Here is a 27,116-nt window from a genome sequence, read left to right on the forward strand (position 1 = left end):
AAGGTGTTGTTCACAAGAGGGGTTAGATTGTGTCAGATTCACCCTATTGTTGTTATATCTTGTATTAGTTTGTTATTTATCAGAAAACTAGTTGTCTTTAAGTGACTTGACAAGCCAACAGCATAGCAAGTAAGTAAAATAAGTAAGTAAGAGTAGATAAGCGTGGCCTCCTTGTGCTCATGTGACTTGTAATTAAATGTTCCATTCCCCCTTATCAGAAACGCAAGAGCATTATCAGCAGTAATTTAATGCTGCTGTTCCAACCAGCATACCATTACCTGTGCACACATACTGTGTGTTTGTGTGTGTGTGTGTGTGTGTGTGTGTGTGTGTGTGTGTGTGTGTGTGTGTGTTTACAGGGGATCCAAAGGTATGCTGTGTTTACATCCAGGTCTTACAGGGGAATGCAGGTTCAGACTTGCTGCTCCAAACCTGAAGGAGAAAGAAAGCTAGGCAGTTACTAGTGGAGCTAAGCCAGCCAGCCACAGTTCTAGGATTCATTCTCGTACCACTAAAGAAGACTTGGGAGCAGCTTTTAATAATGTGGACTGACATAGATACCCAAGTTGTTTCCAGAGAGGATACGTTTTTTCTATACCTGCATGATGTTCTTCGATAGTTTAAGCTGACCGAATGCTTTGCGAACTTTGTTGCCAGCTATCTGACTTTTTGTGTTTTGTTCCTGGACGGTCTCAAATGCTCAACTTTCAAATTGAGCCAAATGTTATAATGGAATAAGAAAAGACAAGGAAGGAGAAGGGCTTTACTCCCATCAGAGCATGCACAGAATCAGCCGGCTGTTTGGGATTTTCACCAGACCTCAGATTACCATGGAGTCTGAGGACTTGTCCCCTGCTCTCCAAACCTCTGCTGACATGTCCTGTACCCCTTTGTCCCCCAGCCCCTCTCCTCCACTCCCCGCCAAGACGATCTCCGATGAGTTACAGAAAGAACAAACTCCTCTGGTCCCACCTCGCATCCGGACACCCCAAATCCAAGAAAACACACAACAGTCAACTCAAGCGGACACTCACCCAGGTGTGTCTGAAAAGAGGTTGTCGCAACCTCCGCCTAATTCCAGTGAGTAATATAATCAGTCGTCAGAGTTTTAAGGCAGGATATGTTAATGAGATCACATTGTGAAGAAATGGTATAAGATAATGGACTGAGTAAGAGGACAACATACAACAAAAGTACACGTGACTGTAATGGTTCATTAGTTTCTTAGCCCCTAGGCCACAAGATCTTACCTGCTCATGATCCTGAACAAACCCCACTCTTGTTTTCCTGTTTAAATGTAATGCAGACAGAATTACATTAACCTCACTTTCTGCAGATAAACAGAACTTACTCTATAAATTGGGAATACCATAAAGTATACAAAAAGAAACTAAATTTTCCATCAATACCCAAATTAAGAACTGTATACTGTGAAAGCATAGAGCAGTATGAAACTTGAGAGGGTCTTACAAATATAGAGGAGAACCAGATTTGTATCAGACCTGTGCTTTTGCTCTGTTTAGGCAGAGGGAGGACATATGATGGGATCGAGCTGGTTACAGCTTGCATTATTTTTAAGATGATATTATCAGAGTTTCTCAGAAAACTTGTTGTTGTTGTTGTGTGCCCACAAGACTGATCAAATCTTAGGAATGTTTTCATAACTAAATATGATACGTCATTTTAGTAACGTGCAATGTATCATGTAATCTTCACAGTTCAGTCTGCTCCTGAGGGGATTTCAAAGTATGATCATCAGTTACTGCAGGTTTATCAGGTTTGTCTGTAGAGCGGACATCAAACATCCTATCAAACTTCTCTTCATTGCAGTCCTTTTTGCTGCTGGGAATAAACAGTTCAGGTGGTTTCAGTCAAACTTCAAGCTACTTCTTCTTTGAGGCAACTTTTTACTCATGCAATGAACGCATTTGACCTTTGACCTTAAACTCTTTTTCTAAATAGCCTGTGCAGGAGAAAACTGACCTTATAACAACTACAAAAGCACCTCAAAATGTGCTTAAAATAAACACTATGACCAAGAACACAGATTTCCCTTAACATCCCTCCCACCTCATTATGAGTTCAGGTGATCTTTGCTGGATGTGTCAATAATTTGTTTAATTAATTTAAGGTTACAGGTTACACAGTTTTATTTTGCTTACTTATATAAGTCCCTTATAGTTGAATTCCAGAAGTGTCACATGGCAAGTTTTGCTAAATTGATTCTCATACCTAAGATGCACATGTCTTTCTTGTAGGGTGTGCTACTTGTGTTGTTCCTACTACAAGGAGCTCTACATTTGCTCTGTTTATTAAAGATCAGAGACTTTGTGTCCTGTGTTTAATGAAACAATATCCAAAAAGTGTCAGAATTAATTGGTATTCTAAACTATCATGTGTGCTGGAGGGAATATGACTGTCTAATGTTTCTAATTTAGTATTTTTTGGTAAACTTGAAAAACCAGTTCTTGAAAGACACACCAAATAATAACCAGACACTTTGAGCTTTACTTCCCTGGCTATTAAGTTTATGTGTTCACAACAATAAACCAGTGTAGATCTGGATAAATGGAGAAGTGTAATCAGTCAAATCAGTACTGCTATTTGCAAGGTGTATCTAATTCCCTTACTGATGCTCTTATCCTACCAGTATGTGATGCATTTTCCAAGGATGACCTCTAGTGACCCCAAGAGAAAGACTGTACAAGTGTTGAGTCTGTTGATTGCATGTCAGTCAATAAAGGTTGCATCTAAATCAGATGCACCCTCTGTGAAGCATGTGTACAGAAGCACGAATTACAGTCATGTGAACAGATTGAAAGTCAATAATGCAGGGTTGAGTACTTTCTCATCTTGATTATACATCATGTTATTGTATGTTCCTTCTGTAGACAAAGTCACTTTTTACCTAGATCTAACTTATGCTGTTGAACTCAGGGTTGGATTCACTCGATGATGACTCTGACAACTACGAGGATCCAGACTTGTTTTACTCCGCTGTTCATCGCATAAACACTCCAGACAGGGTAAGCAAGAATGTTTCCTTCATTTACTCTCCTGCTCCTCTTCCTCTTCTTCTCCTGCACCCTGTGAATGAATTTGAATGGCTGTCTGCTCCTACAGGATATGTCCCTACAAGTACCCGGTCTGCCAAAGGGACGGTACAGCTCTTTGTGTAGTGACGATGAGCAGCTAGATGATGATGAGTGAGTCATGCATCAACACACAAACACACCATCAACCCAAAGCCAGATATTCACACTCTATTATTCAAGCACAATACAAGGAAACAAGCAACCATACAGACAGATTAGATATATAAGTCAATAGTGCAATCAACTGACTGCGTATAAATAAGGATGACATGCCTCTATTTCTGATTGTAGGAATATGAGGCCAAAATACTGATGCAACAGGTGCTGACATATTGCGCTGGTGACAGCCAGGCTTTGCGTAAAAGCATTCTGGCCATGGTGGCAGAGTGGACACTCTTGGTGATGAACAGTTCATCTGGGGGCGTTTTTACATTCCATTCCATTGTTTCATACAGTACGAAAATGATGTTACTAGTGTGAAAGCAGCAGAACAAGAAGAAAAAAGAAACAAGCCTGGCATCCCTAGAGAAACCAACAATGAATCTCTCTCCAGCCTTCCTGCTTCAAATTCTACATGAGCACCACATACTTGTGCGTCGATGTGTCCGTGTTGCGGGCAGTGCGGTCTCTCTGATAGCCGGTCACCTGCTACGATCTCTGCTTACTTTTCCACAGAGATTCAGAGCATGTCATGTTAATCTGCAGCTGATATATGTTGCTGTTTATCATACAGACATGATTACAGGGAAGAATAAAGAGAAGGAGATGAAATACACGGCCGATGTGCGGCCAATGTCCGGGATCCCGGAAGTGATGTTAATGCGGGAAACACAATGCCGCCGAGCAGACCAATCACAGGGCTTGCGGTCTGCGACGATTCTACGGGTAGTTACATTTTGGATGAGGTGCACGTCAGCTATGTGAGTAGGCCCCTGCATAGGTACAGGAGCTACGCGGAAAGAGTGACCTATAGGTTTAAAACCTGTACTGCAGCCAGTCTCCAAGGGGAGGTCCGAATATTTTGTCTTCACTTTTGGGGAGCTGTTATATCATCTGTCTTCTTATTACAATCTTCAATATATTTTCAATACATAAGGGCATGATGCTACTCTTTCAATCTAGGGTTGTAGCGTTTACTTACATTTTCCTTGAATGCTAAGATGGTAATGACATTCTGACTATTAGCTCACTTGATGCATTCAGCAGTTATGGTCTTAATGTGGGTCAGAGGGTGATATACCTGTGAATGAATGTTTCACAGTTCTGGCAGTTAATGATTGGTGTACTCAGCTTTGAAGGTTTTGGAGTCTGAATGAACAGGAATGCCCTTAAAGAATACCTTCATCAGTTCTCTGCATGTGAGAGTGCCTTCCATTACAGATAAGGTTCCTCCACATGCTTTATTCCAATTGAAAAATAAAACACAAAATAAAAGACTCTTTGGTTTCTGTTTCAAACAACAATAAGTGAAAGGTTTATTTATTGGAAAAAATACATCAGCATTATGCAAAGGTGAATATACATTTTTATGACTTCATGTTTCTTCATCTGCTATTTTTTGTCTCTCCAAAGGTCCACCCTATGGCAGGATGAAGTCCTGAGCAACTTGCAAGGCAGCGTCTACCTGCCAAAGTCCGGCAGACTGGCTCAGACAGCCAAAGAGGACAACTCTCAGCTCGCTGCTGTCATCAAGATGGGCTGGCTGGACAAGAATCCACCCCAGGGGTATGAATGACAACACATGTAAACACAGTTCTGAGGTCGTGCTGCAAGAGTATATCAAACAACATTCCACACAGTTTAAGTACCAAGCATGACATTATTGCAGAAGATCAAGGTATGGTTCTATTGTGGGCTTCTTAGTCATGCTTGTACGTCCAACACAAGATTTATAAATCAAACTAAATTATTTAACATTATTCCACTGAATATTCTGTGCATAAAATAAAAGGTGTACCATCAGTTGTTAGAATACAAACGGTAATAAATAATAATACTATCACATGAAAAACACTTAAAAGCTTCCCAGCTTAATATAGTGACACCTCTTTCCTATTTCCTTTTGTATTCAAAGTGAAAGAAATATGAGCTTAATTCCGCCTTTTTAATATATTTGTTTGTGTTCTTGTACACAGGGCCCTTTATTATCAGAGGCGATGGGTAAAGTTGGATGTTGACTACCTGAGATACTTCGACAATGACAAGGTAAACACACACTGACAGCAATTTCCCTCATGTCAACACATTGGTCTTTTACGGAGATCTGCGTAAAATGGGAGACAAGATTTACTGCACAGGTACATCCAGTTTAGCATCCAGTCATGTCCTGTCCACATCAACTCAAGCCCACACTGTTAGGCCACCACTGCCTTCAAAGGCAGAACCACATCTTCTGACAGCAGCCAGCCACGGTGTCAAAATATGGCTCCATGTATACAGGAAGGAAACAGGGCAGGAACGTATTCTGTAGAAAGCTCATGGACTTGAGGGCATGATCAATAGTAACAGATATGTACTTTAAATTATATTAACAGTGGGGCATTTGTGTCACTTTGGACAGCTTTCTGTGTTCACAGCACATACATGTCGTGCAGTCTGTGAATTTTCTGATGTGAGAGAGGCATGGGGCAGACACTACAATGCTTCTGTGTGTTCAGCCTTCAGATACATGGATACATCAAACACTATCACACAAACACACTCATTCACTTCCTGCATGCTTTGCATAATATATATATATCAAATAGCTTATTTGTGACTGTGTGATGTGTTATAGGAGGTGTATTCTAAGGGCATCATCTCTACTGCCTTCGTCACTAATGTGAGCAGTGTGGGAGAGCTGAAGTTTGAGGTCGTCACTAACAACCGGACATTTATCTTCAGAGCTGAAACTGAAAGTAAGTGTGTTTAATGTGGTCTGAGTGTGTGTCCCTACACGCATAGAAATGTATATGCTTCTGTTTGTAGTGCAACATTTGAACATATATTTTAGATTTATATCGCGAGCCTAATAGCCTAATTGCCGAAGTCATATTTTAAGGTTTTCAGAAAAATAGAAAAAATCTAATTTTTCAGCAAACACATGCAAATTTTCTTAAAAGTTTCTTAAAAAGATAGGACACAACAAGGACCACAGAACAAATAAAAGTGATATTGGCAAATCCTGCAGAAAATCTGCCATGACTCAGGCATTTTTACGCATACATACAGTACATCTACATTACAGTACTTACATTTTCCCTTACATTTCTCCTTCCAACCTTAACCAGTCTATTAAGTCCCACTCAGGAGCTGTGTGCATTTTCACAATGTTTATTGATGAGGGAGGTTGTCATAGTACTGGTGGGCCACTCGTGGTAGTACTGGCTCCTTTGCCCACACCTCATTGAATTTCCTGATAGTAATTAGTACTTTACTGAATTTCTCCCCAGGATAAATAAAGTATTTCTCATTCTGCCATCTTGTAATTAATGGCAAAAAAGCTTTAGTCAAATAGATGACTTAGGCAGAGAGTAATTATAATGAGTGTAACATGCACTCTGTTTGGCTGAGGATATAGCCACTAAGGCACAGTGAATCAGCAGTGTTAGGAGAGTAGAGTCAGGTAGATATCTCAATTTGGCCAAAATATGACTTAGGCAATTATGATATGCATCTGTCTGATCTGCTATAGAAAACATGTTGATTCATATTTTTGCTTGCATGTCCATCCAGATGAGAGAAACGACTGGGTGACTGTACTGCAGGACTGCACCAGGGGGCGCCAGACACGCAACACCATGTGCCCTGGCTCACCTTTGGCCCCAGACTATCAGGGCCATCTGGAGCTAAGGGGGTTACGCTCCAAACTTTATACTGTTGTCGCCTTAGATAAAGTATTCCTTTACAAAAACATTGAGGTAAGCAGCCTATGTCTGTGGTTTCAGATAAATGCAAGATGTAAATCCCCCACTTAATTTAAGGCTATTCAGTTTGTGAGTATGTTTGGAAGGAATCCCAGTGTTATTGAAGCAGTAGATATCATGTAGTTCAGAGTAAAGGAATCCAAAAGCATCTCTTGACCCATAAAAACAACAAAGAATATGTCATTAAAAAAAACAACTGCGTTCCCATAACATAGAATATTAAAAAGTGTTTTAAAAGTTTTAAAGGGTTATTTAAATTTTTTAGACCTAGAACCAACTGACATCACTGTCTAAAGTTGAGGTTAGACTTTTCTATAAACTGCGTTTAATTTTTGTAGCCTGCTATACATCAATAAAAACATTTAAAGCTTATCGAATATGGACATTTATATGATATTTAAACAAAAAAATTGTGCCAGTAACCCACACAAAATGTGTTTGTTGTGTTTTTTCCCTGCAGGACTATCGGATAGGAGTTGGTATCACATCCATTGAGATGAACGTAGGAAATGTTAAAGAAACCGATCGCCGTACCTTTGATCTCACCACACCTTACCGCATATTCAGGTATTGCATGCACACGATAATGCAATGATGCAACTCACACATACACAGAGACAAACACAGAGACACAAACATTAACAGGCTGTCCTCATCATATGAATACTTTGAAGACACTCTTGAACAGACAGTGTGCTTTGTGTTATACATACAGTATTTTATCCTCTGTAAGGGAAACTGTGCATAAACATATTTGTGAGAACTTTAATTTGTGTTTTTATATCTCAGCAAAAAGGATTCAGGTGTAAATATTATTTATCTTTATTGTGAGTCAGATTCAGGCTGACTCGCTCTAAGTGCTCAGATACTAACGAGAAATGAGATCATGTTATTTTAACTAAGAACTCCCACCATCCAACCATCCTCAGAGTCCTCAGCTGGACATCTTTCGAGGACGTGAAAAGCCCTTTGTATGAGTGAGTGTGTTTGTGTGTGTGTTTGAAGAAGGCTGAGGGAGAAGTGTTGTTGATGTGGTGTGTGTGGTCTTTTGGCTGATGGTGTCAGGCCTGCAGTGCAAGAGCTCAGCATGACAGGATGGTGGAGTCTGAAAAGGCTTGTGTATTTGTATAAGACTTGGACAGTGAGTCAGTGTGTGTCTCAGTCTGGTTGTGTGTTTTTCTTACTCTCGTCTGTGGGAAATGTTTGCATGTGTATTTTGAGGAAACAGAGAAGTGTCATGTTGTTAGAAAAATGAGAAGAGGAAGATATTCTTGTACAGTTTCCAGTCTTGGACTCAAATATATTTAGCAAAGCACGGATTCAGAACTCGGTGGATTATGAGCATTAGGACGCACGCAGGAATAACAGCCTGTTGCATTTCTTAAACCTGCGAGTTGTCATCGATAACTTAATGTCAGCGTTAACACTCGGACGCATGTGTGTCACTCTTCGCAGCTTCATCGCAGAGTCTGAGATGCTGCGGGAGCAGTGGGTGGATGCCATGCGGGATGCGATAGGTGAGGCCTTGTCGAACAGCGAGGTGGCCGATCGGATATGGGTGGAGCCTAGCAACAGTGTTTGTGCTGACTGTGGGGCTCTAAAGCCTGAATGGGCTGCCATCAACCTGTGTGTGGTGATCTGCAAACGATGCGCAGGTTTGTGTGCTTTGAGTTCCTTTGTAACTTTGCTTTAATGTTTGAGGTCCATGCTCTGTCAGACATCAACGAGGGGATTCTCTGTTTAACACATTTTTTGCTGTCAGCTTGTTTTTGAGTATCATTTACTTATGTATTAGAAATGTATTGAATTGTATGTGGATATATTCTCCTTTTTGCTGTTTGTTTGTTGTATGACATTGATAACGAAGTCTTCTCATCACCATCATCAGTCTTTCTAAAGTGTGCATGGCCAACATGTTGTGGAATTTCACAGTGCTGTGACACAGTCAGGATGTAATTTGTCTTCTTGTGTGTGTGTGTGTGTGTATGTGTGTGTGTGTGTGTGTGTGTGTGTGTGTGTGTGTGTGTGTGTGTGTGTGTGTGTGTGTGTGTGTGTATGTGTGTGTGTGTGTGTGTGTGTGTGTGTGTGTGTGTGTGTGTGTATGTGTATGTGTATGTGTATGTGTGTGTGTGTGTGTGTGTGTGTGTTGACATGTTTCAGGAGAGCACAGAGGTCTGGGTCCAAGCATCTCAAAAGTTCGCAGTCTGAAGATGGACAGGAAGGTTTGGACAGAGGAGCTTGTACAGGTACATACAGATACACAAACACTCTATCTAACTGAATAAGTTAAAGACCTGCAGGGTTTAACATGAAGCAGGATTAGAGATTTGGGCCTCAGACACTACGTTTTTAAGTTCCCCGAAGCTAGCTCTCTTTTTACATGCCTAGCTCACCACTGTAACTTACTCTGTACTCCTAACCTGGTCTAGACAAGGTTTTGTCCAGAGTTGCAGCTTAAAACAAATCTCATTTATTAAAGCCTGCTGATGTCCTCTGCAGGTTATATAGATCATAAGTGGCTGTAGTATGTGAATTTGTTGAACTGTAACCTGATGTTTTTGATGACAGAAAAAAGATTTGCAATTACAGTCACACACAGTATGCTTTGCATCATGGCATCCCACATGCATTTAATTCAATTTCTATTTAATTCCATTAGTCATGAATATAATACCCCTCCTCCACCCCCTTCCTCTTGTTGTTTCCTGTTTGCTTCAGATGAAATTAACACTTAAGATTTCAGCAGATCATCTGTACAGTTAAAAAAAAACGAAAAGAGCACACCATCTATGATTATATCAGAGTAAGGTTTACGTTCAGTCCTTAAATCCTGCAGATTCCATTTAATACAGCTGGTTTTGGTGCAAAAAACACAGCTGATAGAATGAATCTGTCTTTTGATAAACATTATGGACTAAGTCTGATTAATAGACTAATTTGATTTCTATTTAGCCAAATGAAAAAAAGGATTGTGTCTTTATGAAGTGAAGGTATCTAAAGTAACTGTAATTTCTGCCTCACACTGCTGAAATGATGTGTATCATCTTTTAATGCTTCAGAGTTGTACTGTGTGTAGCTGTCACATTAGAAATAAACTATGGCACTCTGCCTGTAATGTATGAAAAAAATCATTACATTCATTTATGAAGTAATACAACATTTTTCTGGAGGATTCTTTAATTTTTTGTCCAGCAGGAATCACCACAATATATCTTTTTTTTCATCAACTCTTCTCACCATGGGGTCTGACTGAAGCAGACAGCAGGTGATCGTTCCTTTTTGTCCACAAGCGTCAAGGGAAAAGATAAATGCCCCTTTTCATGTGAGCACGCACAGAGCCTGAGGTAGTTTACAGAGAAAATCATGACCAGCTCTGTGATGCTCGATTTATCTCACTGGGGCTTACTCAAACAAAGCCAGGGTATGATGAGCTTCATGGTATTCTACCCTGGTCATCTGAAGTTTGTTTTTTGGTGTTTTCATACACAAAGAAGACATACAATCTTATTGTATTCTTAGAAATAAGCCCTCTTAAAAATCTAAAATGTAATTTATAAATGACCATTTTTGTGGATGATGTGTGTGGGGGCTTGTGTTCTATTGTTATTTCTGATTTAGTAGTAGATTATTCCGTTTGAGGTGGCTGCAACCTGGGAGTGACCTTTGACAGCAACTTAACCTTTGAAAAACATATAAATAACATCATCCAGTCTTGCTTTCATCACCTAAGGAATATTGCCTGGATAAGATCAATGCTGACTTTTAATGACACACAAACCATTGTTCATGCTTTTATTTCTTCTAGATTAGATTATTGTAATGGGCTTTTAACAGGTTTAACTTAAAAATCTATCAACAGATTACGGTTGCTACAAAATTCAGAAGCAAGACTTTTAACTAAAACCAAGAAGATAGAGCACATTACTCCTGTTTTAATGACCCTACACTGGCTGCCCATTGCTTTTAGAATAGATTTTAAGATTTAACTTATCATTTTTAAAGCACTTCATGGCCTGTCCCCTGAGTATATACAGTTGTGCTCATAAGTTTACATACCCTGGCAGAATGTATGGTTTCTTGGGTAGTTTCTGTTGTCTTTATGGTATAAAAGAGTAAACACAGTTGTTTGATAAAAAATTTGCTTCACCCAACCACTTACCATGAGTGGAAAAAAAGTTTTTCCTCTTATCCTTCATTTTCTCTGAAAAAATGGCCAAAAAAATCACAAATTCTGCCAGGGTATGTAAACTTATGAGCACAACTGTATGTGATTTGCTGTCACCCTACCAGCCCAGGTGCAGCCTCAGATCCTCAGGCAGGAACCTCCTTAAGGTTCCCGTCACAAAGTTTAAATCTAAGGGCGACCGAGCTTTGCTGTGCAGGCTACACGACTGTGGAATGACCTGCCTGAGGATCTCAGGCAAGCTGGATCAGTATCTTCTTTTAAATCATAGCTGAAAACAGATTTTTACTGAAAGGCCTTCCTATAATATTGTTTTATCCAGGATTCTACATTTGTTTTTAATCTACTTTTATTCATGTTTTTCTTTTAATCACTCTTTGTTTTTATTTTGTTTTACTCATTTTAATTGTCTTATTGTTTAAATTGCTTTTAGTACTTTCTCTTTTACTCTTTATTCAGCTGTTCCTCTTAAATTGTCTTGCCAGCTCATATACCCCCCCTTCATGCTTTGTTCTTTTTATTGTGTATTATTATTATTATTATTATTATTATTATTATTATTATTAGTAGTAGTAGTATTATTATTATTATTATTATTATTATTATTATTATTAAATTATATTCATTACACACAATAAGGGGGATATTAACAGCTCTGCTCCATACAGTTGAAATGAAAGTAGTAATATAAAAAATGTGCATACCATACATACTGCTCAGGTTATCTTGTCAGGACAAGGCACAAATCCTGACCAATGTACAAACTTTCATCACTCCCTCGTTGACCTGAACCTACATATCTCAATCTCTACCTCTGATGCAGGTGTTCCTCCTGCTAGGTAACCAGCGGGTAAACAGTTTCTGGGCAGCGAACGTCCCACCAAGTGAAGCCTTATCTCCTTCAAGCTGCAATGAAGAGAGACGACGCTTCATCACCAACAAGTACCGCCAGGGCAAATACAGGAAGTACCACCCTTTGTACGGAAACCAGAGAGAGCTCAACAATGTAAGTTAACAACTGTTTTGATTGGTTGCTTTTGTTTGCGTTACCCTATGGTCTGGATTAAAGTCTACACACTGTGCATGGCAAATTCCTTCAGAATTAGTCAGCACACCTTGGGACAGAGCAGTAGGGAGGATTTAAAAGGAATTGAGATTGTTGGTTTAGCAATCTAGTATGACTCAGTGACTTAATTTGGTCACATTCAGACACCTCCTCTGCTGATTGTAGTATTGTAGTCACTTTTTCTTTACAATGCAGGACTTTTTCATCATCTGCTTATGCATATGTCCAATTTTAGGGTCACAGCCTTAGTTGTTACTTGATAATGCAAGTGTCCAGGCATGTACACACACCACACTGCACATCTCACTATTGTGCTCACTGTTAGTCAGACAGTGACTAAGATTCTAAAAATAAAGAAGCAACCGTACATTTCTGTACTGTTCACTCAGATAGATAGACTTCTTGGCAGAATATCAACGTAACAGACTTATGACAACAGTTAAAAAGAAGACAAAGGAATTTTACATCTTCAGACAATATAGTTGTCAGTGAGACGTGCTTGTGGGTTTAAAGTGAGCTATACAAAGAACTGATTTGAACTCTTTCTGTTAGAGTCAAAACCTGGTCCCTATTTTTACCAGTTTGCTGGATCTCTGATTAAGTCTGGCATGCATGCATAGTCTGCCAAGTGATTATCTTAATAACTGATGTCCAGAGCCACAGACAGAGTGATGTTAGTGCAGGTCAATCTAACTTACTCAGATGGCTTCACAGTCTTGTGAGCTCAGAGATGGTGTTATAAACCAAGCAGTGGCCTCTGTGTCGGGGAGACTTTACAATTAAGTTTTAAAGTTGTAATACCTCAAGACAACAGCCCTTTAAAGATGGAAAATAAGGGTGCCTGTCTTTGGGAGTTCAGAAAACCCACCCACCTGTTGTGATGATTAAATTGTTCTGTGAAAATTGTTAGCAGGACCTCTAGAAACAGCTTTTTAAAGCCACAGTCAGAGGTTATATGTATGCTTGCTTTGCAGTGTGTGGTAAATGTCACAGTGTTCAGACCCTGTTTGGTCACTCATTAGCTGCTTAACCCAGTTACTACAAACAATGTGGACTGCTCAGAGACATACTGAGTGTGTTGGTGAGTCACATTAAGCACCTGACTGCTCGTACTATTTTTCCTCCCTCAAGCATTCAACCTTGTCCGTGTGTGTGTTTGAGTCACTGTGTTTTGGATGTACAGAAAGAGATAATGAAGTTTTCTTATTACACACACACACACACACACACACACACACACACACACAAACCCACATAAATCACTATAATCATGGTTAAACTGTATTTGCTCAGCTTCCTTCAGTCCATGTTATCTTTTCCTGGTACTGCTCTCAGATTTCCACCTTAGATTGTGACCTCTGGGTGTTATATACTCCAACACAGATATCTAATGATTGCTGATCTACCTGTTCCTCTGACCTGGATTTTATGCTTGAAATATTTCTTCACTAATGTATTCAATTAGGTGTGTCTGAAGTATGAATAGGAATGCAGAAAACAAAAAGCAGTCCCAGTATTTGATAATCCTTGACCTTAAAGCAGTGTAAGTGTGAGTTTGAAAGCAGGAGAGAACCCTGTGTTTGTGTCAGTTAAATACCTGCTCCTGGCTTTTTATCCCCACTTTTCTGCCCTCCTTTTCCTCCTTTGATTTTCTTTTTTTTTTCTCAATGTGACATCACTACTCACTGCTTGAGCAGGAATGTGCTGAAACCCCGCCTCTCCCTCTCTTCTCCTCCTCATTGTTTGGCCGGGGACTGCCGAAGAAAGTTGATCTCTTCTCTCCTGGCTCTCTTTCTTGTTTGTAAGTGGCTGGTATTCCCTTAACTTACTGGCAGAACTGAACATCAAAACGTCGGACTTTCTTTGCCTTTGCGACCCAGTATGTTTGTGTCTAAGTTAACCTTCAAACTGAGGAGAGCGTGAAAGGAACTGAAAACTTCCAGGTAAGTTTGTGTGTTCAGTCAGCTGTAGGAGAGGGAAGTGTAAGAGAGTGTGTGTGTGTTTTTTGAATATTATTTCTTTGAAGAATGTGTGTTTTGATGAAGTAAAAAGTATGTATGTGTGTCAATGAACTTTGGCTTGGTGACAATGATTTCAGCATGGTGGCGCAAACCACATTTAACTGTTTTCAGGGCATAGTTCAATTGTGTGTCCATGAACTCTGCTATGCTATAGCTCGATGCTGAGTGAGTACATTAGACTTATTGTGCGTCTGTATGTTCTTCGCCAGAGTGGGCTGAGACACGTTAGTATGCATATTTATGTGTGTGTAGGCATGTTTGGGAGCCTTCTTTGCATTTTGGGCTGCTTTTCCATCTGTGCTTGTGTGTGTGTTTGTGTGTGTGCATGTGTTCTCTGTGTGTAGCCAGAGTAGAAGATATGCTCACCTCTGTCAATGGACATCATTGTGCTCCTCACTCACTCCCTCCTTGCTTTGTTCTCACTCCCTCTTGCTCTCTTTCTTCTTCCCCTTTCAGCACAAGGTAGTCAATACGTTCCACAGGTTTTCATTTGTTTATTGGATCTCTCGCTCTCTTGCAACAACATAGTGTTCATGACAGATGTGTTAGAGCATGCAAACAGCTCAGAACGTCTTGGGGGAAACTCATTTGATTGCTTTTGTTTCTTGGAGGCCATGGATTCTGCATGTTCATCTCGTCTGTACTAGCAACTCTTTTCAGACCCTCTTCATCTAGCATTGTTTTGTTGTGTGGTGTACATTGTGTGTTTGTGAGAGAGAAGACAAGCCAGTGAGTCAGGGGATATGCACCATAGATGTTGGTCAGAATAAATAAGTGTAGTAGCACTGAGTTATTTTTACACAGACAGTATTTTAGCAGGAGTGTTAAGTTTTTAGGACACCAAGTAAAACCTAAAACAGAAAACCTTTAATACTGTATTTTGTTAAAACACAGCTGTATTACTCTAAAAGGTTCTCATTCTCATTCACTGTGACACCATGTTACACTATACGTCTTTTTACACACAATATCTTCCCAACTTCTTCACCACTAGAGACTGCTTCAATCTTTTTGAGCTTGTGCCTGTGTTGACTGCAAAATGGTGCCAACCAGAATGCTTTTGGCTCTTATTTTAAGGAACTGACATAGCAGAGAGGCTGTTGTAAAAACTTTTTATGGGCTTGTTTTTGTGCTTTTATAGTTTGGGAAATTGGCTTTCCATACAAGAAAAGCTCCAAGCTCCATATCTCACTCTTTTTTAATGTTTTTGTGTCTGCTCCCTGCTGATCCTCGTTCTTTTGTCTCATCATTCATCCCTTCTCCATCTGATTCCTCTCATTTCCTCATTCATACCATAGGATTTAAACCCCTTCTGAGAATGGATCTGGTTACTTGATCAATCCCCGAGGTTTTTCCTTTTTCTTTTCCTTTTTGTATGTTTTTCCTTTATGTCATTTTCATTCTCCTCTTCTTCATCTGTCTGGATTTTCACCTCCATCTCTCTCTCCCTCTCTCTCTCGCCCTGTAAACGGTTTCTGTTGAGGTAATGATGGAACGTATGTGGATAACCACTTTCCTCATCTGGATTTGATATATATGAGTGTACACACACACATATATAAATGTGGGTGTGTCCTTGATTGGAACTTCAGTTTTTGCTTAAATGGAGAAAGCAGACTCTGCACTCTGCTCTCTGCTGTGTGTGTGTGTGAGTGTGTGTTTGTGTGTGTCATAGAGGGTCCGAGAGTGTAATGTTAAGTTAGAAGCCAAGTACAATCAGTCTCTGATGAATGTGCCTCACCGAAATGCTTTCATCTTCCTTTCACAATATTTTTCTTTCTTCTACATCTCTCATCTATTTCTCTTCCTCCACTTCTGTCCTGTATAACAACTGAGGCCAGATGGAGAGCTATGATTTCAGACACACCCAGATACAATCTCTCTGTCTCTCCCTCTTCTTCTCTGGGGAAAACTGGGAAAGATTCTTGAATTCCCTTCTCCTTTCTCTCCTTCTCTGTGTATGTGAATGTGTGTATGGGTGTGTGTTACTCGGTTTCATAGGCAGCAGATGTTGGAGGGCGTGAGGTCTTCAAACAATCAGACCCATTTCCTCATCCTACTCTGTCCTGATTGGCTTTGGTGAGAAGACTCATGGTTGGTGGTCTGCACACTACGGGACACTGACCCATATTTGACATGGCTTTCACATGTCTGTCCACCTGTAACATGGGAGGCATGGTTTTAATAATTTTTTAGTGTAACACAGATTTATAAGGATTTGGAATATTTCATGACATCACTCTTCTCTGTGCATGTTTGAAGTAATGAGCTGATTCTGAGCTGTGTTGTGCCTGTTGTAAAATTACTGTGTGTCAGGAGAGGGCGAGACCTGTAGCATGTTGGCTAATGTTAGCCTACAGGGTTGATCTGAGTTATTGATTGTCTAGCATGTTGCATTAACCTGCAAGCAAAACAATGTAGTGAGGGGAATGTGATTGTTAAAGTGGATACAACAGGAGGCAAATAAGCAGCAAATATATAAACCAGGATTAGCCAATGTTTCTATTTACAGGGTTTACTTTTCCTAGATTTCCAGCTGCGTTTAATCTTTCAGACTTGTTAAAACAAAAAAAACGGAGGTTCATTTTCATTAATGTGAAAGACAAAGTGTATTAAATGATAAACAAAAGTAAGACTCAAAAAGAAGAGAGAAAGAGAACCCAGGAGGTATGCAGAGAAGTGTTTCCCAGGCAAAAAAAAGTTTAGTGCCAGATCACAGCAGATCAAGGTGGAAATACAAAAGTCCAGGGATCAGAACTCTGTCAAGCACATGGTTTTCCCATTGATCCAGTTTTCCAAGATCCTGTGCCAACTTACCGGCTCTTGTGTTTTTTTCTTCCTGCTGCTCTTTCATGATGCAGGTATTCAGACTTTAATCTTAAACCCTTTGAACTCTCTCACTTCTCTGTTTTCACTCTAGTTGGACTTGTTCCCCCTTCAGTCCTCTATCTCCTCTTTCTCTAGACTTTAAAAGAGTTTTCACTACCTGTCCCATCCTCATCTCCTAATTCACAATGATCGGCTTTTTTTAAATGCCAAAGGACACCTATGTGACATTTTTTCCCTTGGTATAAGCATTATTTGTCACAAACTATAGAAACTGAAAGTTGAAAAGGACTGAAACAATTTGGTATTTTGTCATTTTGATTCTGTGTGTGTGTGTGTGTGTGTGTGTGTGTGTGTGTGTGTGTGTGTGTGTGTGTGTGTGTGTGTGTGTGTGTGTGTGTGTGTGTGTGTGTGTGTGTGTGTGTGTGTAGGGGTTTCTTGTGCAATTCTAATCTTTGTTAATTTGTTTGTGTGGATGTGTGTGTAGAGGCTCAACAGTGCTTAACCAGAGGAGGGGCTCTGTCTGTGTGTGTGACAGAGTGCTGAGGAATTTCTCAGTCAGGTCCAGAGGAGCTTATTGGTTTTAACAGAAGACAGACGTGTGTGTGTCTATGTGTGTGTGCCTGTGTGTGTGTAACTGCATGAATCTGACTTGTATTCCTCAGCTGTAAAAACATTGCATCCCCCTTTTCTCAGTCATAACATCTTCCCTATCGGCCCCTCCTCCTTCCTCTCTCTTTTGATTTGGACGCGCCATAATTGGGCAAACTATTATTTCATAGCTTTCAGTTAAACTACAATGTGAAGAGAGCGGTTTAGTTTCATTCTTGAGATTGTTGTCACAGATGGAAATCTGTATTTAGACTAGTATAGTAGTGTTTCTCACAGATTAGTCTAACTCAAAGCTATCTGAGTGAAGATGATTATCCTCTTCCACAAACTAAAGCAGAGGCCGTACATTTGTACTACTACATACTGTTATTTATTCTTCTCGAGATGTTAGCACCTGTGTGTTCATCTTTCAACAAGTGATGCGTTGTTGTTTTTTCACACATCTTTGTGCTTTGTCCTCTTTTTTTTTTGCACATTCAAAAGTTGTCATTGACCGGATGCAATGGGGAAGTAGGAAATGTCTTTGGTGTTCCTTCAGTGAAACAAAGAGAAAACCTTAATGAATCAAACTCTTCAGTACAACTTAATTACATGACATGAAACTAAATATAATCTCTATCTTGATGTGATTGTGAAGTCAACAAAAAGAAAGAAAAGATTTTCTCAGTTGCTTTATGTTTGCTTTCAGTTCAGTGTTCATGTTTCCAGTATTCTCCTGACATGAGGCAACAAGTTCATGGGGATTTGCAGAATAATCTCAGCAAACTTGCTGCAGGTTGCTTTGTTATTAAATGTGCATACAGTGGATTTAACAGCAGCCCAACAGTTGGCACATGATTGAGAGAACCTGTCGGTAGTTTAATCATTATAATAACCTCCACAAATCCCTAAATCCCCCAAATAATTACTTTTTTCTCTTTTTATTAGAAGTGTAGTACATTTGTTTCTCAACAATAACAACGAGACATTGCATCATTTCTGCTCTACAGCGGTGTTGACAGGCATTGGCATCAGAAAGCTCATTACACTGTTGCTGGTTCTGGATCAGGTTATGAAGAATTACTGCTCTCATGCACTGATTTCGACCTCAGCTGTTTCCTCTGAAACAAAGCTGACAGAGAATCACATGACTCTGTTAAATACAGGTCAGCAACTCCGGGACCAGAGTACAACAATCATCACTTTATTATCATGGTAGCTTCTTCATTCTGTTATTCACAGGAATCACTGTATTCCTCCCTTGAAGACAATCTTCTGTCTGTGTTGATCCAGTTTATTCCACCGCAGGGTTTCATATGAACACAACAGTATCACGACTGCTTTCAAATAGTATGCTTTTAATGCTTAGCAGCTTTTTTTGTGCATGAGGATTTACTTCACTATTCTGACTTTTCCTCCCTCCCTCCTTCCCCCTAGGCTCTCTGTATAAGTGTGCAGTGCAGTGATGTTCTGGAGACGTTGAGCCTGGTCTTCTGCGGTGCAGATGTAAATTGTTCAACTGGTATGGCAAGTTGTCCCTCCCCTCTCTCCCTGGCCAGCGCACACTCACAACTCCTGCAGGCTGAGTTAATCAGCCACAATCTCAACACAGGTACAGTATAACTGTGCATGCACTGGGTCATGTATAAACTAACAGGGTTGAGCAGTGATGTGATACAGATCTGATCTGATTGTAATCTGGGGTAGTATCCATGTAAACTTTACACAAAGATCTATATTTAAGCTCTATGTCGGTAATTATGTGGAGACTTAAACAGTTTTCCCTAGTTTGTCTTGGACGTACAACAGTTGTCCCAGTTACGTTTGTTTCCAGTAAAAATTATCTTACTGAATGTTACATAACCCAACACACATTCCTGCCATACTGAAGAGTGTTTTGGTTATTCACAGTAGCCCTTTAACTATGCCAGTACCCCTATTTGAAGTAGATGACAGCCTATATGAGTGGTTTTGCACAACACTATATTAAACTTTGTCAATTGTTCTCTCCTTCAGAGCTGCCGCGGTCAGAGGTGGGCGGGGACATGGAGGCGCTACATTACTTACCACAACCTTGTGTGTCTCACAATGGCTTCCTGTTCAAGACTGCATCCATGGCTCGGGCTATCACAGAGCGCAAGTCCAGAGAGGGTATTTACAGACGCCCCACACTTTATCTTACATGTATTTACTCCACAGTGACAGAAAACACTAACAATGAATAGATAGTGTGTCTGTATAGACATGCTGTAAACAAAGAAAACACACAGTAGGATCTGTACATGGAATTTGTACAACCATGATTGTTGAATCTTTATTTGTTCCTTTGTGTAGAGTTCAGTCGTCGCTGGTGCACGCTGAATGATGGCACCTTCAGCTACTATGAGAGTGACAAAAACTCAAACCCTAACGGCGCTCTGAAGGCTTCAGAGATCGTCTGCCTGGCTGTTGATGCCCCTGAGAAACATGGGTATGCACACAAACAAACACAGAAATGTATCTCCCTTAGTACTTTGTCTTAAAATCCTATAATAATCAAAAACAGATATAAAGTATACTGCTGTGATTATTTAGAATGAGCTGTAAAATGTTTCCTCATGCATGTCTAGGCTCTTGAACACAGCTACTGTTTCTAAATGTCCTCTCTGTCTCACCCACTCGTGACCTCTCTCTCTAACCCTCAGGTATGTCCACGCCTTTGAACTCTACTCGGAGTCAGAGCGTATTTACCTGTTTGGCACTGATGACCCAGACAGCCACAAGGAATGGGTCAAGTCTATTGCTAAGGTAACCAACAATAAATAAAAAAACATGGGTTCATTCCTCCTTCTTCCTCAGATGGACCTTTACATATAGAAAAAAAGATATGACATTGTAACTGTTTAACTTTGTTTAGTGAGACAAGGAGAGCTTGTACAAGTGTGAGATTTACAGCTGGAGCTGTGTAGATGTGGGAAAGCTATGAAGAGCTATGCTGCGTGGTCAGAACCAGGCTGGCGAATGCTGACTTGTTTCCTGTGATGCTTATTTTCCTTCTGAGCAGATGAGATAACTGTCAGCTGCATGATGGTGTGAAACAAACAGTTACTTTGATCCTCTGTTGAAAGCCAGTATATGCTTTATAGTGACACAGAAGCAGCTAAGTGTGTTCGTAATTTTCTGCGTTCAGCAATCCCTTCCTGTAGAGTCGTTGTAAAGAAGCTTAAACCTCTTAACAACTTCATTTGCAGTGCTTTTCCGGACTTCAGTAATAACACCAAAGTGGTTAAATCCTCAGCAAAAGAGAAGGAAAAAACAATAACGTATGAATTACAAAGCCATGTTGCCTCTTTTTATTTGTAGAGCTTTATCCCAGCCTCTGCAGAGCCTCTACTGAGGTTGGGTTTTGAGCGGATTGGGCGCCTGAAGTGTAAAGACGGCTTGAACCTCCAAACATCCAAGGTCGGGTGGTTTGCTCTGGTGGGCTCCACACTTCACGTTTACCTGTCAGACAGCCATGGAGAGGAGATCCACCTCCGCAAACTCAATGAACTCTGTGAGTGAAAGACATGAACACAAACGCGTAGACTAATTACACAATCTTTTTTAATGCATACACACCAAAGACACTGTCTGGAAGTCAACAAACCATAAATAAAGAGTGTATGACATATAGTCTTTGAAGTGTAAAATAATATGATGACTATGTTTTTTCGTTTTGCAGCAATTCAGCAAGACAATGAGGTGCTGGTGCTGGTAGAGAGGGGAAGGTGAGAGGGAAGATTAATAGTAATGCTTAGAGGAAAAAGCTCTTATAATCTTTAAGATGTTTTTTTTGTGCCTTCTTCCTCTTTGTTCTTCACTTGATTTATGTTATTGTCCTTTCTGCTGCCTTTCCCTATCAAGAACTCTGTACATCGAGGGAGAGAGGAAGTTGGACTTTGCCGGATGGTGCGCAGCCATCCAGGCAGCCGCAGGGAGTGGAGGAGACACACTGAGCCAGCAGCAGCTGACAGAGACAGACATCCCGGTCATAGCACACAGCTGCATCGGCTACATCACACAATGCGGTGAGAGAGGGATGAACACAAGCAGCTGAAAACATGCATTTAAAGAGCAATCCTTTTTTTTTTAGTGCCAATTCATAACAAATGTTGTCGTCACAAACAAAGCAGGTCTGTGCTGTGCTCTTTCTCAAATTAAGTCAATACAAAGCACACACAAATGCATAAAGCCATGCTCCATAACTGTCACAGATATATGTATATGCTTGTTTTTTTTATGACAGGAGTGTTCACATACAGGAAACTGTGATCTATCTTGCTGCTGATGCGTGCTCACTTAGCACTGTCTGCATTTCTGTCTGTGTCCTTGAGTGACTTTAACGCCATGATTTCTGGCTCTGAGAGAGACCAACAGGCTGCATGACAACAGAACTACTCTGTTCCACCTCCGTTTCTCCTCTTGCTCCTTGCTGCTATTCTTTCCCTCTCTTTTGTTTTCTCTTCTTTATCTCTTGTTTCCCATTCTCTGCCTTCCTCCCACCTCTAACAGCTGACCTGGCTTCTTTCACTCTGATTACTTGTCCTCCCTTTGCCTCCTTTCGCTCCTACATTTTCCTCTGTTTTTTTAGTTTTTCCATATACGTGTGTATAAGGTTGTCTGTCTGTCTTTAAGGGACGCTTTATTATGCCGATTTATTTTTTTCCTGCCTGGAATGTTAATCCCTCTGGCCAGCTTTCCAGGAAATCAGGGTGGAACTGTCTGCCTTGTTGTAATAGTTGTGGTCATTTAGCGTAACACAACATCTGATGTAATCATCCTTATGTCACAATATAGTGCAGGTTGTAGCAACGCTCATGAGAAATTACTAAAACACATATGGACCTCTTATGTTTGGAGACATGAAGGGACTGCAGATCCTTAAACTGGAGTTTTAGTCCTGAAGAGTGACAATTTTTTCAATGAGCAGAAGCCCTCTAGTGGTCAAATTGTGAACAGGATGAATGAACAGTTTTTTCTCACTCATGATCATTTCATTACTTTCTGATGTAGCAATCTATGATGACATCATTGTAGACATAACTCAGAATTAAAAGCCATGAACTTAACTCTGATGTTGCATTATTCTCATTTTAAAACTCCGTCTCCTGAAAAACATTATTTTCCATGTGCTGTATATTTTTATCCTGTGTTTGTAAAACCGTATGTTTCTGTTCAGGCTTGACATCCGAGGGGATCTACCGTAAGAGCGGTGTGAACTCCCGTGTGGCGGCACTGTGCGAGAGATTCCGCCAGGATGCTCGCAGTCTACGTCTGAGGGAAGGAGAGCACCAGGTGGACGACGTCTCCACGACACTGAAACGCTTCTTCAGGGACCTCGAGGAGGGACTGTTCACATCCGAGGATTCCAGAGCCTGGCTCGGTGCTGCTGGTAAGACACAATAACACCATCCTTGTTCCTTTAAGTGCAGTCAAGCTGTGATTTGAAGACAGGTCAGTTCACCAACAGCACAATAAAAAGAACATACTTTTCCACTTACACATACCTAGCAATCTCTATTTATTTAATGAGGTTCGGAGGTACAGTATTTGTCACTGGAACTCCCTTATCCTCCTCTAACCCATTTGTTCTCTCACACTTTCATCCTGCACTCTTCACCTTCTCACTTTCTGACACTGTCTTTGATCCTGCTTCTCTTTTTTATTTCCTCTGAATTCATGATTCCTCTCTCTCTATCTCTGACTGCAGCCATTCAGGATGAAAGTACCAAAATCTCCCAGTACCAGCTGCTGTTGAAGAGACTGCCTCGTGTCAACAAGGCGACACTACAAGCCCTTATCAACCACCTCTATTGGTGAGAAACAACCACACAATCTTAACATACATAAATATCCCTTCAATTGTCATCCTGGCAGCTTATACCCATGTGTTTGACCTGCGTGTGTTCCAGCGTCCAGCGTTTTTCTGAGCTGAACCAGATGAACCTTCATAACCTGGCCATAGTGTTCGGCCCCACGCTGTTTCAGACTGACGGGAAGGACTACACTGCTGGCCGCGCCATAGAGGACCTCATACAGCACTACACGCTCATCTTTGAGGTTAAACTCACCTCTCACTCAATCATTCATTGTCCCAGTATAGCAGAAATATATCTTGGCTTTTTCTAATTGTGTGGTGAAAAGGTTAAGGTCCTGCAGCACTCTTATTTGTTTCAGGAAAATTAAAATGGAAATTGGGATTTCCTCTCTTAAGCACACGTTAAAATCCCTGCAACCATATTGAAACTGTACTAATCCTCAAAGAACCACTCACCAACAGAGTTGTAACCACGTTATTTTGTTTTGATATGATCATAATTACAATAGCTCAAACAACATCAACAGCAAAACCCTAGTCCTCATCAGGTTTACAACAATGAGCAAATAATGAGGTTTGAAATGCCAATAGGGATTTGTGCTACAGATCTAAAGATTGCCATCATGTATAATTAAAGTATCATGCCAGTTAAATATGTATTCATTGTTTGCAGGTGGATGAGCAGCAGCTAAAGAAGCAGCTAGAGGAGATTACAGTTATCATCAGGGTGCGGGAGAAACTCAGCGTGAAGTTTCCTGTGAGTCTCAAAGTCACACAACTCAATCATGCAATCTTGTTTATTTAAGTTGTTGTTGATAACCAGCGGCTCTTTTTTAGATAAGCTGGTTCATTTCTGGTCAGTGTTTTATCTTCTGATTGTGTGATATGCTTGAGTTTACCACTCATAATCTTTGCAAAGTCTCGCTTATAACTGAGTCTTATTCATTCATCATACTTTATTTATTATCTAGTCCAAATCTTAGTAAATTTTAAAAGTCATATACTGTCTTATTTTAAATTATATTAGATATATATATATTATTTATTCAGCTCATTTTTAAATTGTGTTTATTTATTAATTTGTTGTGGATTATTATATATTTATTTAGTTATTCATTAAATCTTATCATCTTATTCCAGTGATTTTTAACTCTCAGCATTTTTATATTTTATTCATGTTTTGTTTTGCTGTATTTACTTTTAGTGTAACATCGTAGTTTCTGTTACTGGTTAAATATTTGAGTGTTTTATGATCTTATTAATTTATTTTATTTTGGTGAGCTTTGATTTTACCTCCAGTGAATCCTCATTAAGATGACATGACAGCGTCTTTTTTTCATATTTTTTATTTATTCTATTGTATTACTTCCATTATTATTTGATGTCCAACACTTTGTGTTACAATATTAGTGTATGAAAAGTGCTTTCAAATAAAGTCTGAATCTGATTGTCTTTTGTATTTGTGTATGGGACACTTTAGAGCACTGAACCGGGAGGTCACTTCATCTGCACTGTTTACCTGGAGGAGAAGAAGGAGACCGCAGAGCAACATGTCAAGGTGAGAAAATAACACTATATTATTTTGCATCTCACAAATATTTGCTTACAATAAGTGCTGCAGCTTAAAAACTACTGTTTGTGTTAGTTTGCAGCCATGCTCTTGCTTTTTGCTGAATAACTGTGTGATTTTGTCTTCAGATCCCTGGTTCTATGACAGCAGCAGAGCTGATCTGTGAGGTTCTGGACCGGCGTAACATCCCAGTTAAAGACAAAGACTACTGGAGCTGCTGGGAGGTCAGCGACAAGGAAGAAATGGGTGAGACACATAGAAAGCCAAAGGGAGACGTTTATGATTTTTTTTGCCATAAATGTATTTTTAATCCTCTTATTTCCTCACAGCCATACTCTTTTGTCTAAATCTACAACTTTCTTCTGTATTTAAAGCTCTTTACTCTGAATTTAATTTGGGCTTACATGTGAAAATATCCTGAAAAGATGACATGGCCAGCAGCAAAACAAAATAAAAAGGCTCAACCTGCAGCCTGACCTTCCCAAAGTGACACCCGAACTCCAGAGGCAAAGAGATCATTCTCACCAATCTGATGGAGTTTTGTGGTTTGTTTTGAACCTGGTATGTGGGCCATGTGGTTCCCTACCAGGAAGCCCGTAGGTGGCTTATAATATGTCAGAAATGTTCAACTCATCTGGCAGATACCCTGTCATTGGCTTACAAAACCCTACCTGCTGGTTCGGGGAAGACACGGAGGAATGATGGAGGGGGGGAGGGAATCTGAAAGAGGATGAGTGATGAGATGAGCTTGGGAGGGGATTCTGTCAGTCACTTGTTAGACATAAACATAAAGAGCTATTTTTAGCTTTGGTACTAACTGCAGGAGCATAAAGTGACATTATTGTCAACATAATGAGCATGCAAATCTCTACAACAACTCTGTCGCTACTAAAAATAATGTGCACCAGTGTCAGTCATGATGCCAAGAGTTCAGCCTTGTGTCTGAGAGTGAGACGGACTCTAACACTGTTTTATACAACCCTGCGTTGTGTGTCCCGGTGCTTTCCTCAGAGCGTCCGCTGCACTATCAGGAGAGAGTGTTGCCCATCCTTCACTCCTTTGGCACTGACTCCCATCTCCTCATCAAGAAGCACCTCGCTATGGACATGATGACCGTCTATCTAGGTACACACACAATCCTAACAGAAACAAAATGATCTCTCTTGTTGCTGATGTTTCCTCCCAGTTAACAGTCTCTAAATTTGCCCTTCAGCCAGTAAAGTGGATGTGTCCAAACACGGGAATATGAAATTCAGAGAAGAGCGAAGCATTTTGGGATTAGGACTATCATCTGGAAGTTTCCACGACAGATATTTCATCCTCAATTCCACCTCTCTTAGGATGTACAAGGAAATCAGAGTAAGACTCACAGATGTCATCTATATCTATTCTGCTTTCTGTGATCTTTCTCAGCTTCACACTTTGTTTTTTTGTCTCCTTCTGTCCATCAGAGTAACCGAGCAGAACGCGAATGGCCGGTGAAAAACCTGAAGGTGTACCTGGGTATAAAGAAGAAACTTCGTCCTCCTACATGGTGAGCACCTGCAGCACTGCTGTCACTTCTCATCATCCTCATCATTACTGAGTGCCAAGGCAGCAGGTGGAAAAGCGTGAGCTGGGATACAATACCAGGAGAAAAAAGGAAAATGAAAGGAAACAATTCGCTGTTGTCTATCACTCACAAAAATGTCTGAAAATAACTTTTATCATCTGTCAAGCATGAAGTGTGCTTGTCTCTGTGCTATAAGAAAATACTCATTACTCATGCTTTCAGACAGGCTGTTAAGTGTCCACCACAGACTGCAAAATCTCTGCATGACTGTTGTGGTATGAGAGTATTTATGAACCTCTGAGCAAAATGCAACGTTAAAATTATAAATTTAGATCACACATGTCATTGCATCTTTAGCCTTTAGACAAACTTTTTTCTATTTTATGTCTCAAAAATGACTATACAAAGCCTCAGGAGACACGAGTCATTCTGCATGGATTGAATGACACATTAAATGACAGCACATGC

General features: G+C 40.2%; 1 protein-coding gene across 1 annotated transcript in view; it reads left to right on the forward strand.

Moving 5' to 3' along the window:
• Nucleotides 1-27,116, forward strand: part of LOC117825227 (arf-GAP with Rho-GAP domain, ANK repeat and PH domain-containing protein 1-like) — a 48,981-nt gene that overhangs the window by 15,338 nt on the left and 6,527 nt on the right. Inside the window, 27 exon segments of the mRNA XM_034700939.1 lie at nucleotides 902-1,080; nucleotides 2,938-3,026; nucleotides 3,124-3,206; nucleotides 4,668-4,820; nucleotides 5,231-5,300; nucleotides 5,872-5,992; nucleotides 6,810-6,994; nucleotides 7,461-7,567; nucleotides 8,456-8,655; nucleotides 9,161-9,246; nucleotides 12,007-12,189; nucleotides 19,125-19,299; nucleotides 19,704-19,838; nucleotides 20,022-20,157; nucleotides 20,372-20,474; nucleotides 21,030-21,222; nucleotides 21,391-21,436; nucleotides 21,573-21,736; nucleotides 22,888-23,100; nucleotides 23,419-23,524; nucleotides 23,621-23,768; nucleotides 24,200-24,283; nucleotides 25,007-25,084; nucleotides 25,225-25,342; nucleotides 26,108-26,221; nucleotides 26,310-26,455; nucleotides 26,548-26,630. Coding sequence (XP_034556830.1) covers nucleotides 902-1,080; nucleotides 2,938-3,026; nucleotides 3,124-3,206; nucleotides 4,668-4,820; nucleotides 5,231-5,300; nucleotides 5,872-5,992; nucleotides 6,810-6,994; nucleotides 7,461-7,567; nucleotides 8,456-8,655; nucleotides 9,161-9,246; nucleotides 12,007-12,189; nucleotides 19,125-19,299; nucleotides 19,704-19,838; nucleotides 20,022-20,157; nucleotides 20,372-20,474; nucleotides 21,030-21,222; nucleotides 21,391-21,436; nucleotides 21,573-21,736; nucleotides 22,888-23,100; nucleotides 23,419-23,524; nucleotides 23,621-23,768; nucleotides 24,200-24,283; nucleotides 25,007-25,084; nucleotides 25,225-25,342; nucleotides 26,108-26,221; nucleotides 26,310-26,455; nucleotides 26,548-26,630 — 3,498 coding nt within the window.

The sequence above is a fragment of the Notolabrus celidotus genome, chromosome 14, assembly GCF_009762535.1.
Source record: "Notolabrus celidotus isolate fNotCel1 chromosome 14, fNotCel1.pri, whole genome shotgun sequence".
Taxonomy (NCBI): domain Eukaryota; kingdom Metazoa; phylum Chordata; class Actinopteri; order Labriformes; family Labridae; genus Notolabrus; species Notolabrus celidotus.